Below are 14,449 nucleotides of genomic sequence, written 5' to 3'. Positions count from 1 at the left end.
AACATTCCCTGGACACAATTACTAAAAATCTACATTACAACTCTGTTGTTCTACATGCCCATAGACTTTCTTCTCAAACTAACCACATACCGCTGTAATATGCCAGACCACAAGCTCAGGATTTGATTTAAGGTTTTAGAATACTCACCTTGTTGAATATTCTCTTCTGGATTTTTAAAGTAGAGACATTTTCAGGAAGGAGTAGGGAAATCTTAGTGGTGCTTAATGATTGACTTTTTGCCATGTAGTCAAGGACACAGAACTCAATAGGGCTTCTTAATCTACTTTATTGTCATCCTACTGTGGGAAGGGGTGCCATGACCTTCAAGAGTGGAGTCATATTGGGTGCTGAGATAAGAGCTGTTCTGAGCAATAGGATTCCACACTGCTCAGCCTGAGTTGAGTTGAGTGAAAGCCACTTTGTCAACATTAATTGGGGGTCCCTTTGAATTTAGGTGAGGATGGAAAAAAAAAGACTTCTTGACCAGGGCATTTAACAAAGTGAAATTAATTTGAGCATAGAAAAAGTACCAGTTTTAAGATAAAACAATTCTAATCGAGTATATTCATGATTGGTTAAGAAGAAGCATATAGGATATTGCATTTTTAGTGTCTGTAAAAGCCAAGAGGACTCCATGCTTAGGGTTCCAATGAGTATCAGAAAGTCCAGATGTGTAGGCCTTTCAGAAGTTTTTAAAATATCCAAGTATCTGGAATTAGAATAGATTTTTGTGTCTTATTTGGGGAAGGTTTAGTTTAGTTTTGTTTTGTTTTAATATTCTATAAAGTCACTTGGAAATACAATAGCAAATCAACAACAGCTAGGACTTTGACCATGATGTTTGTACTTTATTGTTTAAATTTTTTAAATACTGTCATGTTTATTTTTGTTTAACCTCTCGAGCAAATATGCTAGTGCAGACAATCTGGTTTCTTCCCTTTTCATGTTTTCATCGGCATACCATTGGCATAACCCATGTCATTTAATGCCTCATGATTTATCTGTTTCATCCACCACCCATCCTGTCTGTGCAGTGAGCTTCTTATGCTGCCCAGAGCAAAACGAGGACGAAGTGCAGAATGCCTACATACTACCAGGTAAATACAGGGATTTGGTAATGGTAACTGTGTGTGATGACTCTCTTTCCATTCTACTATTCTTTCTTCTCGCCCTTAAAGGTATTATTACAAATATGTTAAATTAATTTCCTAAGTATTCAAAATTTGTTTTGTTTCATTGGAGATTGTGGAAAGGTTCCAAATATATTTTAATTCTAATCCAGGCAGACTGCTTTTCTACTTGTTTATTCAAAATCCAGAGACTTATGAGCCTCTGTGGAACTGTTTACACATTCCTAAAACCGAGGAACCGATTTCCGCAATTACAATTCAAAATGCTCATTGTGAGCGGCCCCCTCCCCAGCCCCCGGCAGCACACACACACACCTCTCTAGTCACAGGAGGTCTGATCTGTGCATGGCAGTGTTATTGTTTTGATGATTATGTTTGTTTTAGCCTTTTTTTATTTCCTTTTGGAATCTACTATTATTTATATTCTATTTGCTTTTAGTAAAATCTTATAGCACTCATTTTTTTACTGGCTGAACATCAGCTTCCTTCTTGATAAAGAATGAGAATATTTGACCTTTAACTTCTAAATCTTCCCTCCCTTTGTCCCCCCACCAGTTTAGAAGGGTTGTAATACAAACTTTCTCGTAAAAGCACACAACAATATGATGCCTCTTTAAAGATGAAAAGAAAAGGGGATGTAATATTCTCCTGTAATTTGGAGCTTAGAACCTGATACTTTATTTATGTCTCATTACATCTTGGATTTCATATCCAAAATTAATTGATTAATTAATTAATCTCTTACAGATTACTCATAGAATGCAAGCTGTAAACATTTATTGTCAATTTAGAGTTAATAGAAGGTAAGGAAGTAGAAAGTCAGTGAAACAAACCAACACACAGACAAACTCTTTCAGATATTTTGGCCAATAAAAAGACAGTAGGAAAGAGCTATAACTGAAACACCTGCAGTGCAAGGACAAATGCAGAATTTATTTTGTCTGCATGGAACATGTGGCTCTGCTCAGTAATGCAAACGTGATCATGCTAATAAGAATTGTTTCAACTTCTTATATATATAAAATTATCCTACTGATAACTACTTCCATGTCTTCCTGTAGAGCCACAGGAAAAAAATGAGGAAATACTAGTTTTGGTTATGAACTGGGGAAAAATATAAAATTATGAATATTGTAAAAATTATCTCAAATTCTTTATAATGCTCAGCTTCCCAGGCTTCCTATTACTTGTTTTTCCTAACAAAGAGTTTGTGGGTAGGAACAATGTGTTTACAAATTCAAAAAGTTTTTTTTTTCTCATAGTCTTATTGATTTGACTACAACTGTAAAATAATAAAATAAAATAAATTTAGACCAATGTCCTAAATAGAACAGCTAAACATATTTTTTTCTCATATTTTATACATATAAAGGTGAAATATCAGGATATGCAAAATATGATATATGGTAATTTCATCATTTTGTACAATCTTATCTTCAAACTACATCATATCATATTCACTTAGAAATTTTAAGAATAAAATTTGAGGATTTGCTACTTCTCAGCAAACAAGGAAAATAAAATTCATTGAGTACCAAGCATAGTGTTGTCATTAATGTACTTTATCTCAATTCTCTGGCAGTAATTATATGATACGAATGTTATTACCCTCATTTTACAGATGAGGAAAGATGCTGAGAAAGTTTAATTTGATAAGTAACAGAGCAAGGATTCAAAATCAGGTCTATTGACATTTTCCACTAAACTAGTTTTTCCACAATTAGATTCTGAGGAGTTGGTGCTGTGCCAATAAAAGAGTTTGTGAGTCAAACAGAGTTTGGAAACTTTGCAAATTATAGTCCCTCCCTGAAGATTTAGTATGCACAGCATGTTGGAGTCATACACTAAAGAAATCTGTCTCATGTTGTTTAATCCATTTTCTGCCTATTTATTTTAATAATTAATACATAATATTCAATTATATTTATAACATAATTATTATAACTTAATACTTATAATAATAAATACTTAACCATTAAACCCTTCTTTTCATAAAAACATGACCTGAGAAAGTAATGTTGTACAGAAAATTCTATATATAGCTGCCTTACTATGTCCTGGATACTTTATATCTGTTATCTCATTTAATTCTCTGAGCACCCCTATTAAGTGGATGTTATTGCCTCTCTTATATAAACGTAGGAAAAGGCCCGACCTGAATTATCCACGTTCATTGCCATTAAGTGGCAAAGCCAAGGCAGGAATTTAGGCCTTCATACTATATATAAATGTTATGCTATCTTCCATTCTGTTTCACAGTCTTTGCTAACCCTTGTTCAAGTATTTCTGAATAAACCCCTTTTGAACCGATTGCTTTAAAAAGTTAGATAGCAACCTATTGCTGAAGATATTTGCCTAAGTTGAAAAGAAGACTCTTGTCTGTGAAGCGGGCAAAATCCTTAGTTTCAGTAAAATCTGTCTTCAGTTAGTTTTCAAATATGGTACTCTAATATATTTTTAAACTGAAACTTTAAGAGATTTCCTTTGATTTGACCAGTAGTATAAGTATGAGTAAACCAGTGGGGTGTTTGAATGTTTAGTGTGTCCTCAGCAAATGTATATTCCCTTCCCGATTTATTGTATTTTAATGTGAGCTGAAATAGACTTGGGACTTTCATAATCAGCAATTAAATTTGTAGAAACATTATTAAATTGTCAAAAAATTAATTGATTAACTGGATCTAATTTGCCCTTGGTGTAGTACAGACCATCCAGAATCCCTCAGAGATTTTAAAATAATTCAGATAAAGTAGGGCTTTTTTCTGCCAAATCAAAATTCATATTCTAGTTTGCATCTATTGCCCATCTCATTGGATTTCCAGTGATAAATTTTATCTGTAGTTGGATTTGGATTCAGAGGCTAGTAAATGAGAGGGATTTCCTCCACTGCAGTCACTTGGTCTTTTGGTCTGGCCTTTCCTTACTGCAGCCTGGTCTCAAGACCAGCTTTCTCCCTGCCATGCTGGTCAGCTCTTGCTTATTGCTAGAATGTTAACTCTCTCAGTCAAGTTTTAATTCCCAAATTACATAAATTATTTGGTTAGTACATTTAGCTATGAGTTGTTTACTTCCACAGAAGCAGGTATAATATTAAATCAGGGATTAAAGAGTAAATTTAAATATTGATTAACTCATAGAGTTTTGTTAGCAGATATTTTTCAAATTAAGACAATTAAATTATAATTTTGAGTCTTTATCTTAATTATAAAGACTGATGTCTGTGATTCCATATTTTAATAATTCTTATTCTAACTTCAAATAATTACTGTGGTTATTCTGAGAAAAAACAAAAGAGCTGTCTTTGTTTGTATCTTTATAGGCCTTCTACTTTTTCTATGCCCTGGTAGAATTCTCTTCATATATATTTTTCTGTTTCCTGCATGTTTGTGCTGCCACATTCCAGACATTTTGTTAGGCACTATGAAACATTACCACTGAAGATGCCTTGATTAGAGAACGGTTCTCACTGGAATATTTACAAGGAAGAGTCCTAACAGTGAGTCCCAGTTACAAACTAATCCTGAATCCCTGACCTACTAAAAATAACAAATTTAAATTTTAATAAAACACTAACATTTCTTCTTGAAAGTAATTATGCACAGAGAAACATTAAATTAATGATATCTAAAAATAACTTTAATTATAAAACTTATGAATTCTAGAATATTTCTCTAACTGAAATCTAATTACTCAAATATCAGAATTCTAATCGTCTTGTCATTTATTTGTTGTTTTACTTGTTGATTTTAATTATGATCATTAATTTTATATTATTTTATTTTTGGAAAATTTTAATATGTGAAGCTCAATTCTGCCTGCACATACCAAAACCAAGTCAGTGACTAGACAGGACTTCCCCCTTCATCATGAATGCTTTCACTCAAGAGTATTGACATTTACTGATGAAATATTTGTTAGGTAAGACCATTTGGAAGTCATGCCTTCCACTTCCCTTGTCTAGTGTTGTGAACCAAAATAGTTGAGTTGTAACTTTTTTCTCCTCCGATGTCCTTCATTTTGTTTTGGTGTGGCATCTGTTCTTGGTAATGAAGTTTTAGGCATTTTTGTTTTAGTGCTTTCTGTATCCAGTTTTTTCATAAGTAGGTGTGATCTAGTCTCATTTTTTTCAGTCTGAGACCCTTTTAAAAAATTATGCAAACCAATTCAAGCATAATCTTTGTTTAGTTTCATTTTCTAAACAAAATTTTGCACTGCCATCCTGTCAGCTCTCTCACACCCTTATGAACTGAATCACAGTGATTCTGCATTTTATGTAAAGGGGACATTATTTTATGCTTTACTCTCTAACATGGTCTTCCTTTCTTTGTTTTCTTTGTCTTTCTCTTCTACCACTGGATGCAATGCACTGGCACTAGTGAACTGCAGCCCTCCCTTGACAGGGCTAGGAGTGCTAGTACCAACTGCTTGAGACCAGATACTAGTTTGCATTCACCAGAACGAGAAAGGTATAAAATAAAGACTTTCTTAATTTCCTATCATTTGTACTAGTGATTTTTTTCAATCACTTTGTTTCGTTTCATGTGAGTCTCACAGGTTTGTTCATTCATGTTCACTTTGCTAACTGTCTCCATCTCCCCCTCCCCTTATTATACACATCTATGGAGAGAGATATGTGTATATGGGTAAGCCCTAGGCTACACATACACATATCTCCGTGAATGTTGTTGCAAATGGTGTGATATAATTTGTAACTGCTTCTGGCTTCTGCTTTTCCCCTTCTGTTGCTGTGTGGTGGTTTTATTTACACATGACTCAGGAGCCTTCAGTATGCTGATAATGTTATAAGGTACAGGGAGTTATCGGAAGGGGGGAGGATCACTTTCCTATTAGTTCCGATGATAAATATATTGATGGGTTTTACATCAATCTTCCACAAACTTAAAATAAGAATTCTGTTTTGGTAGAAAACTTCCCTTGTGAATTTATATTCTTTGTTTAGTCAAGGTACTCTGATAGAGATCATGTTTCCCAGTAAGTTATATTTTGACAACAAAAAAAAGGGTATGTTTATCTTAGATTTTCTGATGCCTTACAAAAATAAATGCACATTATATACACACACACACATAATTCTGCTTAACACTTTTAACTGATTGATTATTAAATAATTCTAATTTTACTTCAAATGTATTCAAAGTTTTTGTATTGCAATATCTCCTAATTCTGAGGAGCTAATTTTTTCATTATAGTGCAACTTGCTATCCCAGTAAACTTGGTTATAATTGATAGTCTTGGATGTAATTGTTATTTCTTTTCAATTAGAAGTCACTCACTGGAGATTTGTTTACTACCTCTTTATAAATCCTGAAGAAAAACGTTTAGCGGTGCTAATGTGTAACCCACTTCTCCTCTTCTTCAGAGGCTGCTTTAAACTTTTTTTTAGCAATCTTTCTAGTTTGAATCTATTTATCTATTTATGGGATTATTATTTATGGATTACTATTTATGGGATTATTATTTCTGGACTTAAATAATAGGTACGGGTATACACATCCATTTTTAACTGTCTGCATATGATTCTACTGAAGAAATTACTTTTTTATTTAGTATTCTTTTGTATTTGTATATTTTGTAATAGAAAACAGTGGAATCGAACTTATGTTACATTTTTTTATATTTGTAATAGAAATTTTAGTTGAAATGGCTATAGGCTCTTTTAAAATCACAGTTGAAATTGTTTTTTTCTCTTTTGTTATGTATTATCTGCCCCAAGAAAAAAAGTAAATACAAGAGTAGCAAGAAAAATCTTTTTATATGTTTTACTTATTTTTATTTCTTTATATGTTTCTGGTTGGTATTAAAACAGAATAGAATTGCTCAAGTCAGTAGAATATTCTGACTATAACAAGACCCTAACATTTTTAGTATCATTTATATAAGGTGCTAATAGAAATATAATGCAAGCCACATGTATAATTTTTAATTTTCTGGTTGCCATATTAAAAAGCTGAAATTAATTTTAATAATTTAACCCAGTATATAGATGAAATATAATTTTGACATATAATCAGTTAAAAACTATAGATATTCCTTTTTTTGTATTCCTAATAGCCACTTGTGGCTTATGTCTACCATATTGGACACCACAGGTTTATTCTTATGCTAAAACCTATCTAGTATGTGTTCCCTTGTTACACTAAAGCCATAGAGTTCACAAATCTATGTGTTGGTGAGTTTAACCTCTCAGATAATGCTCTTAAAATAGATCAGCCTATAGACAATCTGGCCACAATTATTGTGCTGGTCATAGTGAAGTCTCAGTGAGTGTACTTACTTTTCATAGAAGAAAAATATCACTGAAACCTGTATTTATTCACTCTATATATTGAATAAAAAGAAATTTTCCATTAAAAAATGAAAGGGGACAGAGGGGGCAGAAATTGGTATTATCAGTGGTCTTTCATTTATTGCAGTCAACTTTGTTTCCAAGAGAAAATAAAATAAGTTTTCATCAAGAAAGTTACACGAGTTGTAGATTCTTATTGGTTTGGAGGATAATGACCTCAAATGCCCTTTTGTGCATACTTCGAAGCAGAACATCACAGTATCAACAGTGGTGACTTTGCTCTCTTTGGAAAATGCACCTACAGTCCCTAGGCAGAATGTGCAGAGTAGGGAGAGGGAGGCTTAGAGGCTCTTCCAGGTTACTTAATTTCTCTGATTGACCAGAGAGCTTCTTATGTGAATGCCTAATTTATACATAGTAGATAAAATTTTAGAGAAAAATTTTTAAACATAATTTCATATTCTTAAGATAGTAATGTGTTTCCACAGTCTCATGAACTATAAAAGTTAAATAATTTGCTGATTCTGAACCATTTTGATGAACATTTATATGCTCTTATACCAACTCAATGCCCTTTTTTGAAGTATCTTCACTAACTTTTAAAACAAATGAAGTTTTGTGTCAATGCAAAGGATGAAATTGTCAAAGCAGACTCAGTATCCAACACCATAGTTCAATAATGATTCAAAGATAAAGGAGCATCAGGCACAGATGACATATTCTTTTCTTCAAGGAGTCCCAAACCACAAGATCCATTTTTTATCTCTTATTAGGGTGGTTTAGCCAGGTTAAATCATGCTTGGAGAAGCACTGTTTGCAAAGGAAGCCATTTCTGTTTTTGAATGCCTTCATTATATATTCTGTTGATTACACAAATAACAAAAATAAGTATGGATTAGCCCATTGCTCCATCTAGTCATGCTTCATAAATCAAGAAATTTGGGGTTTATTTGCAATAAAAGTTCTAGAAAGACTAATTATTTCCTACTCAAGATGTCTAATAGAGGACTCTCCTTTATGTTTTCACTCGCAAATACCACTGAATGTTTACGAGGACGTCTGTCAAGGCTGATCCACTTTTCCTCCCTTTTTATTCAGGTCTGCTTCAGGTCATTCATTCCCACCCCGCGCCCCCTCCCCCCCAGTTCCCTGTTTGGGAAGGAGTAAGTTACAGGCCTCCATTCACCTTTTCTTTCCCAGGTTCTAAAACAAATTATTACTTAAATGTTCAGAAACATTTATTTTTAGAGCCACTGGAGAAGAGTTACTTTTCTTGGATGTTTTATCTTCTTCTTTGACCTTTCATAGAAATCATAGCCTTATTGAAGGTTCATGAAAGAGTAGTCTATACTCACAGCCTCGTTTTTACCTCCTCGTAAATTCTGAAGTCTGACTTCCGCTCCTTACCATGGCTCTACCGCTGTGCTGAAATTCCTCTCTGAAGTACATTGGCTCCCTAATTGTCCAGCGGCGTCTTGAAACATTTTGCGTTAACCACCCTGTCACTTGAACCTCTCCTCTATTTGGTACCATCTACAAATTTTCTAATGACTCAGGACACAGTCTCCTCTTGCAGGCCTTTCTTCCTATCCCACCCCACAAAGATAGGTATTTTTCCTAGCTCCATCTTTAGTTTCCCTTTGCCCCACCCATTCTACCCCTGAAATTGTATTTCTATCAAAAATTTCCATTCTAATACATGAAGGCAATGCTCCAATGCAATTGACCAGGCCAGAACTTTTCCTTGAGCACTAGGTCTGAATTTCTAAATGATAGCCATTTGTGTACATCAAAATGTCTGAATTAAATTCATTATCTCCCCTTACATCCTTTTATAGCAAAATACTTTCTTTTCCTAAATGTTGCTCTTATTAGATGGCTTTGACATATAACCAGGCACGTTATCTGGAAACATTTTTCCTACTCTTTTGAGAATCTCCCAAGCAGATCCCTTACCTTGATTATATTGAATTATGTTATAGCCCTTCCCTTGTCACTCTTGCCCCCTAAATTATTTCATAAGCTTTATTAATAGTTTTTATTCCTTTTTGACTCAAGTTTTCTTTCCATTAAAATTAAAATACCATCTTTCCTTGTTGTCTGCTTAAAAATTTTAACTGATTCTTCAAAAATGCAGGTCAGATAACCATAGCATTTATAAAACCTTTTTATGTTACCCACCCCCCAATACCTTTTGCCAGTCAGAATTACTCACTTTTCTGGGCCCACAAAATATTATATATTTTTATTAAAACATTATATTTTACTTAGTAGTGTGTTTTTCTGCTATATTTTATTCCTGGAGGATAGGGATCATATCTTATTTGTCCTTGCTATCTCTTGTGATAGCATTATTATTTTTTACTTAATAAATGTTCAATTTGGAGATTTGGGGGGCTTAAAAAATACTCCCTATTTTCTGTTCCTAAATTTCAGTCCAGTTGTGAGCTAGACCCAGGAACTAGAAGATGGGAGATCTAATTATCACCATAAATACAATGGACAAGTTTAGAAGCTGTGACTTTAGGTCTACAGGCTTTGCTAATAACTCACCCCAGAATCAGTCAGATTCACTGAACCACAAGACAGGTTCAGTCCCAGGCCTCACATCTTACAACGCTATGTCCCATAGCGTTTGCTGTTTACAGGTAGCTTGATCTGGAAGGGGTAATCCAGAAAGGACTGAGTCACCTGTGCCTGGTCGTTCAACACAGTCACTGATCTTATAAGCCAGTCCTCCTGGGGCGCCTGGGTGGCTCAGTTGTTGAACATCAGGCTCAGGTCATGATCCCGGGGTCCTGGGATCGAGCCCCACATGGGGCTCCCTGCTCAGCGAGGAGCCTGCTTCTCCCTTTGCCTCTGCCTCTCCCCCTGCTTGTGCACGTTCTCTCTCTCTCAAATAAATAAATAAAGTCTTTAAAATAAAAATAATAAGCCAGTCCTCCTATCCTGTGGTAGAGTGAGGCAAAGGGTAGAAAGAGACCAGGAGCATTGCTTGAATGAATTTCCCTCTGTATGGAAACATGAGGACTAAAGGAAAGGAGGTACCTACCTAAAACTTAACAAATGTAAATTGAATTAAAAGAAATAAACTTTGTTTCAAAGTTTAAGTATCTATATTAATTTTACTTTAAAACAATATTGGGAATTTTTTTTCTTTTTTACTTATTAATTTATTTTTTTGTTTCAAGTTTTTATTTAAATTCCAGTTAGTTCACATACAGTGTAATATTAGTTTCAGAAGTAGAATTTAGTGATTCACCACTTACATATAACACGCAGTGCTCATCACAAGTGCCCTCCTTAATACCCATCACCCATTTTTTAAAGGACTAAAATGAATAGTGGGATTAGACAATAAAAATACATACTATATGATCAGTTGTCTCTTTTGTTCAGATTTAGTTTCTAATAGAGTAGTTCACAAATATTTCTTACTTGTGCTATTTATGGAGTGAATGGTTTACATTTCCATATAATTTCTCTTTTAGAAAATTGAACTGCTTAGCCATGTTCTGCCAAGAGATATGCGCCATTGAAAGGTGCACATAAGCAAGTGTAAATATTAATTGCACACTTAAACACACATACATTTGTTTTACAGTGTATCAGTGCTGGGGGGAAAAGACATGACATAAGAACCATTTAATTGCTTACCAAGACCTGTCAGTTCTAATTCCTTTATATCTCATCAGTGGATCCCCTCACCACTGTTAATCTCTTCGTTAACATTCTCATTACTTCTTACCTGTAATAACTTATTATCTACTTGGACATCCACAAATATATATTAATTACTTTTTCTGTAACTGTCAAAACTAAACAAAAAAAAACCACTGTAGTTCCTTATGCAGGGAGCTCACAGCCTGTTAATTCAACCCCTTAACCATCAGAGTGACCTTTCTTCTTCTGCTGTGATCACAGAGAAAGGGATGGGCTCTGAACAAAGAAAGGATCTTAATTAATGAATATGAGATACCTGATATTGAAATACTAATAGTGTAACTAACCAGAAATTTCTAGGCAGGGTATTTGGGAAAGAGAAATCAAGAAGGAGCTGGTTCAACTTCATGATTAATAACTCCAACATAGCCTGCCATGCTAGCTTCCAAGATGAGAATGGAAGCTGAACCCTGTGTGTTTGGCTCAATAACAAGGGGATAAAAAGTCCAATGTTGGCCTTTTCTTCTGTGTCATAGGAGAGAAGGATGTTGCACATAATTTAAAAGCATATAAAATGTACTAGTATATTAGAAACTCCCAAATGTGTTATATTCAAACTTAAGTAATATCTAGTCTTTGGACAAAAATTGGGTGTAAATTGATCTTGCTCCCATATTAAATATATGAGGGAAAAGCAAATGGATTTCTTATATTGGTACCGTATATCAGCATATTAAGAAGGACTTTGAGTATACAGATAATACATGTATTATGCTACGTATTTCATCAAAAGTTACTTTTTAATAGCTTGCATTCACAGTTGCCTGTTCCCAAATGTACACCTTTCCCTTTCGTAGCTTTCACTGCATGTTTCATAACTACAGCATTTTACTTTTTACTTTACTTTTTTGTTTAAATAAACACAAGGACTGGAATTTTGCCTCAAGAAGCAAGGTTATTCATGATCCTGTCAAATTAACATGACTTACTACTTTACAAAAAAACACATTAACTGTATTTTTGTGTTTTCACATACTGTAAACACTTCCAACACCATCAGTTTTAACATGACTGAGCACAAGTTAATGTAGAAGATCCTGTGGTTGTGATTGTTTTCGATTATTTTAGAAATATTTTTTCTTTATTGTCCCTGCAGAACAAAAGCCAGTAAAGTGAAATACATTTTAAAGCATTCAGATTGGACTGACCAGCTATTTAAATAATCTAAAATTATTAGGTAACTTAAAAATTAATGCAAAGTATTTTTAATTTCACAAACATGTAACACATAGAAGAGTACATGTCACACAGTTTTCTCCCCAAATTCTGCTTTTGATACCTTTATCTCTTCATAGCTTCCTTAAGCCCTTCTTGAATCAAGGCAAGTTTGTCTTTCTAAGGCTGACTGATGAAGCACAGACTTCCAAGGGGCTTTCAGAATCGAGTACCTGCTGATCTCAGATAGCCTGGTCACATGTTGACAGCCCTTTGCTGCTTTTTATCCAAATAATAAATCCAGTCAGCTAAGTGAAACAGCAAAGAAGATGGCTTTTGTTTTTTTGAAACATTAGGACTAGTCTGGATAATTATAAACTCTTATAGCTGTATGAGTCCTTAGAGACCATTCAGTTATCCCTTGTTGCATACAAGGAAGCCAATATCCAAAGGAATTACCTGTTCAAAGTGTTCATATCTAAGATATAAAAATTTCCAAATCTGGCCTGTTCAGTCCTTTATTGCCTCTTTTCAGTTTTCAACTAGGTGTTTGTAATTCGTGGTTATACACAGAATCTCAAGATAGTCTAACAAAAGAATGAACCAAGATTCAAACTTTCATCTAATTGTTAATCACAAAAAAAGTATTATTGTAAACACAGAAATAGAAAACAACTGTGTTTCTGCTTTGTATTAAATTCACACACCTCATCTTTGCCACTTTATCCAGTAATTCCGATGCCTAGTATCAAATAAGCATTGGTAACTTCTTAAACCTATTTTATTCAAACATAAGCCAAGTTCTTAAGGGTGCATCTTTTTAACTTAAAGTTGTGTGTGTGTGTGTGTGTGTGTGTGTAGATATGTATACACACACAAGCACATTTTAAAGGAACAAAATTACACACAATAGATTTCAAACATCTTCCCAAGTAAATTGTTTCTCTATTCACTTACAGGGGGACAAGATTTATTTTCTTACAAAATTATAATTTATCTGTCCAAGGCTTATCAAAATCAAGAGTAAATTATGGAGTAAAGAATCTACACTTTGCCTTTTTGGGGTGCTTTTCCAGTCCTATTGTTCCATATATTCTTTTATTTTAGGAGTTACTAAATGTCCTGTTTTTTCCTGTCTTGTTCATTGGGCAAACAGGGGTAGATGGTCCCCCTCCCTAGATAGGAGACGACCTCCTAGCCCCAGGATTCAAATCCAGCATGCGTCTCCGGAGAATGACAGGTACTAGCCAACTCCTCCTCACAGACAAGTGGCTTCAACAGGCTGATAGGCCACCAAGTGAAGGATAACCAAGAGAAATGTTGGTTATTATGTGCTTCTTTTCAGGAGCCAGAACCAGATATGTTGTGATTCCATCACTAAATGCATCCCACCTCTAATAAAGCACCTCAGCGTGTTACTGAAATGAGGGTGGCACATGCAGATGGCATAGTTTATAAACACAGTAAAGTCAGATCCAGTGGAAAAGTTCTGTTTTAAATGAGCATTTGTTTCAGTGTTTTGATTTTCTAGAAACATATTTAAATATTGCTTTTGTTTAAACATGAATAAATAAAAATTTTCAGGTGTTTTAAAATATATTAAAATCTGTCACGGAAGCCTTTTCTTTGTTATATTGGTTGATGGTTTAATCTCAGTTGTCTTGTTTTTGTTTTCGTTTTTGTTTTACTACATAAACTTGTTAATAATGAAGTTTAGGTTTGGAGGAACATTAAAAATGTCTGATTGGGAGTAAAATAACTGGTTCTTATATATTGTATGAATATGGTGTCTTTAAACCAAATATTGTCGAGGGCTAGTGTCAGTCTACAAGGTAGGTCTTTAAAAATAGCATCAGTCCTTTGAACGTTCCTCATGCTGACAGTGTCAGAAATGCTGTTATCCTTCCCACAGGCGTAGCTAACCCAGTTTCCTGTTCTACCATGCTTCTTACATATAGTCGTTGGCTTTAACTCTCTTTTTCTGACTGGTCATAAAAAGTTACCGGATGTTTGGGGTGCTTCTCTTCTAGTTTAAGCAGAGATTCAGTCAGCATATTGGTAATATTGATTAAGTAGAGAAGTATAGTTGGTAGCTCAGAAACAGAACAACTAGTAAAACATTTACAAAATGTT

General features: G+C 34.2%; 1 protein-coding gene across 49 annotated transcripts in view; it reads left to right on the top strand.

Annotated features, from left to right (window-relative positions):
- The window catches only part of RIMS1 (regulating synaptic membrane exocytosis 1), a 490,270-nt gene that overhangs the window by 344,581 nt on the left and 131,240 nt on the right, over window positions 1-14,449 (top strand). For 23 of the 49 annotated variants that reach the window (XM_032409510.1, XM_032409506.1, XM_032409505.1 and 20 more), the window contains exons 19-20: window positions 1,036-1,098; window positions 5,508-5,597. The exons of 10 other annotated variants lie outside the window; for them this stretch is intronic. In XM_032409510.1, coding sequence (XP_032265401.1) covers window positions 1,036-1,098; window positions 5,508-5,597 — 153 coding nt within the window. Of the gene's footprint in view, window positions 1-1,035; window positions 1,099-5,507; window positions 5,598-13,472; window positions 13,557-14,449 lie in introns of all 49 variants that reach the window. 16 more of the 49 variants (XM_032409508.1, XM_032409507.1, XM_032409503.1 and 13 more) reach the window with 2 other exon arrangements.

The sequence above is a fragment of the Phoca vitulina genome, unplaced genomic scaffold (genome assembly GCF_004348235.1).
Source record: "Phoca vitulina isolate PV1807 unplaced genomic scaffold, GSC_HSeal_1.0 scaffold11, whole genome shotgun sequence".
Taxonomy (NCBI): domain Eukaryota; kingdom Metazoa; phylum Chordata; class Mammalia; order Carnivora; family Phocidae; genus Phoca; species Phoca vitulina.
This window is presented reverse-complemented; position numbering and strand designations above follow the sequence as displayed.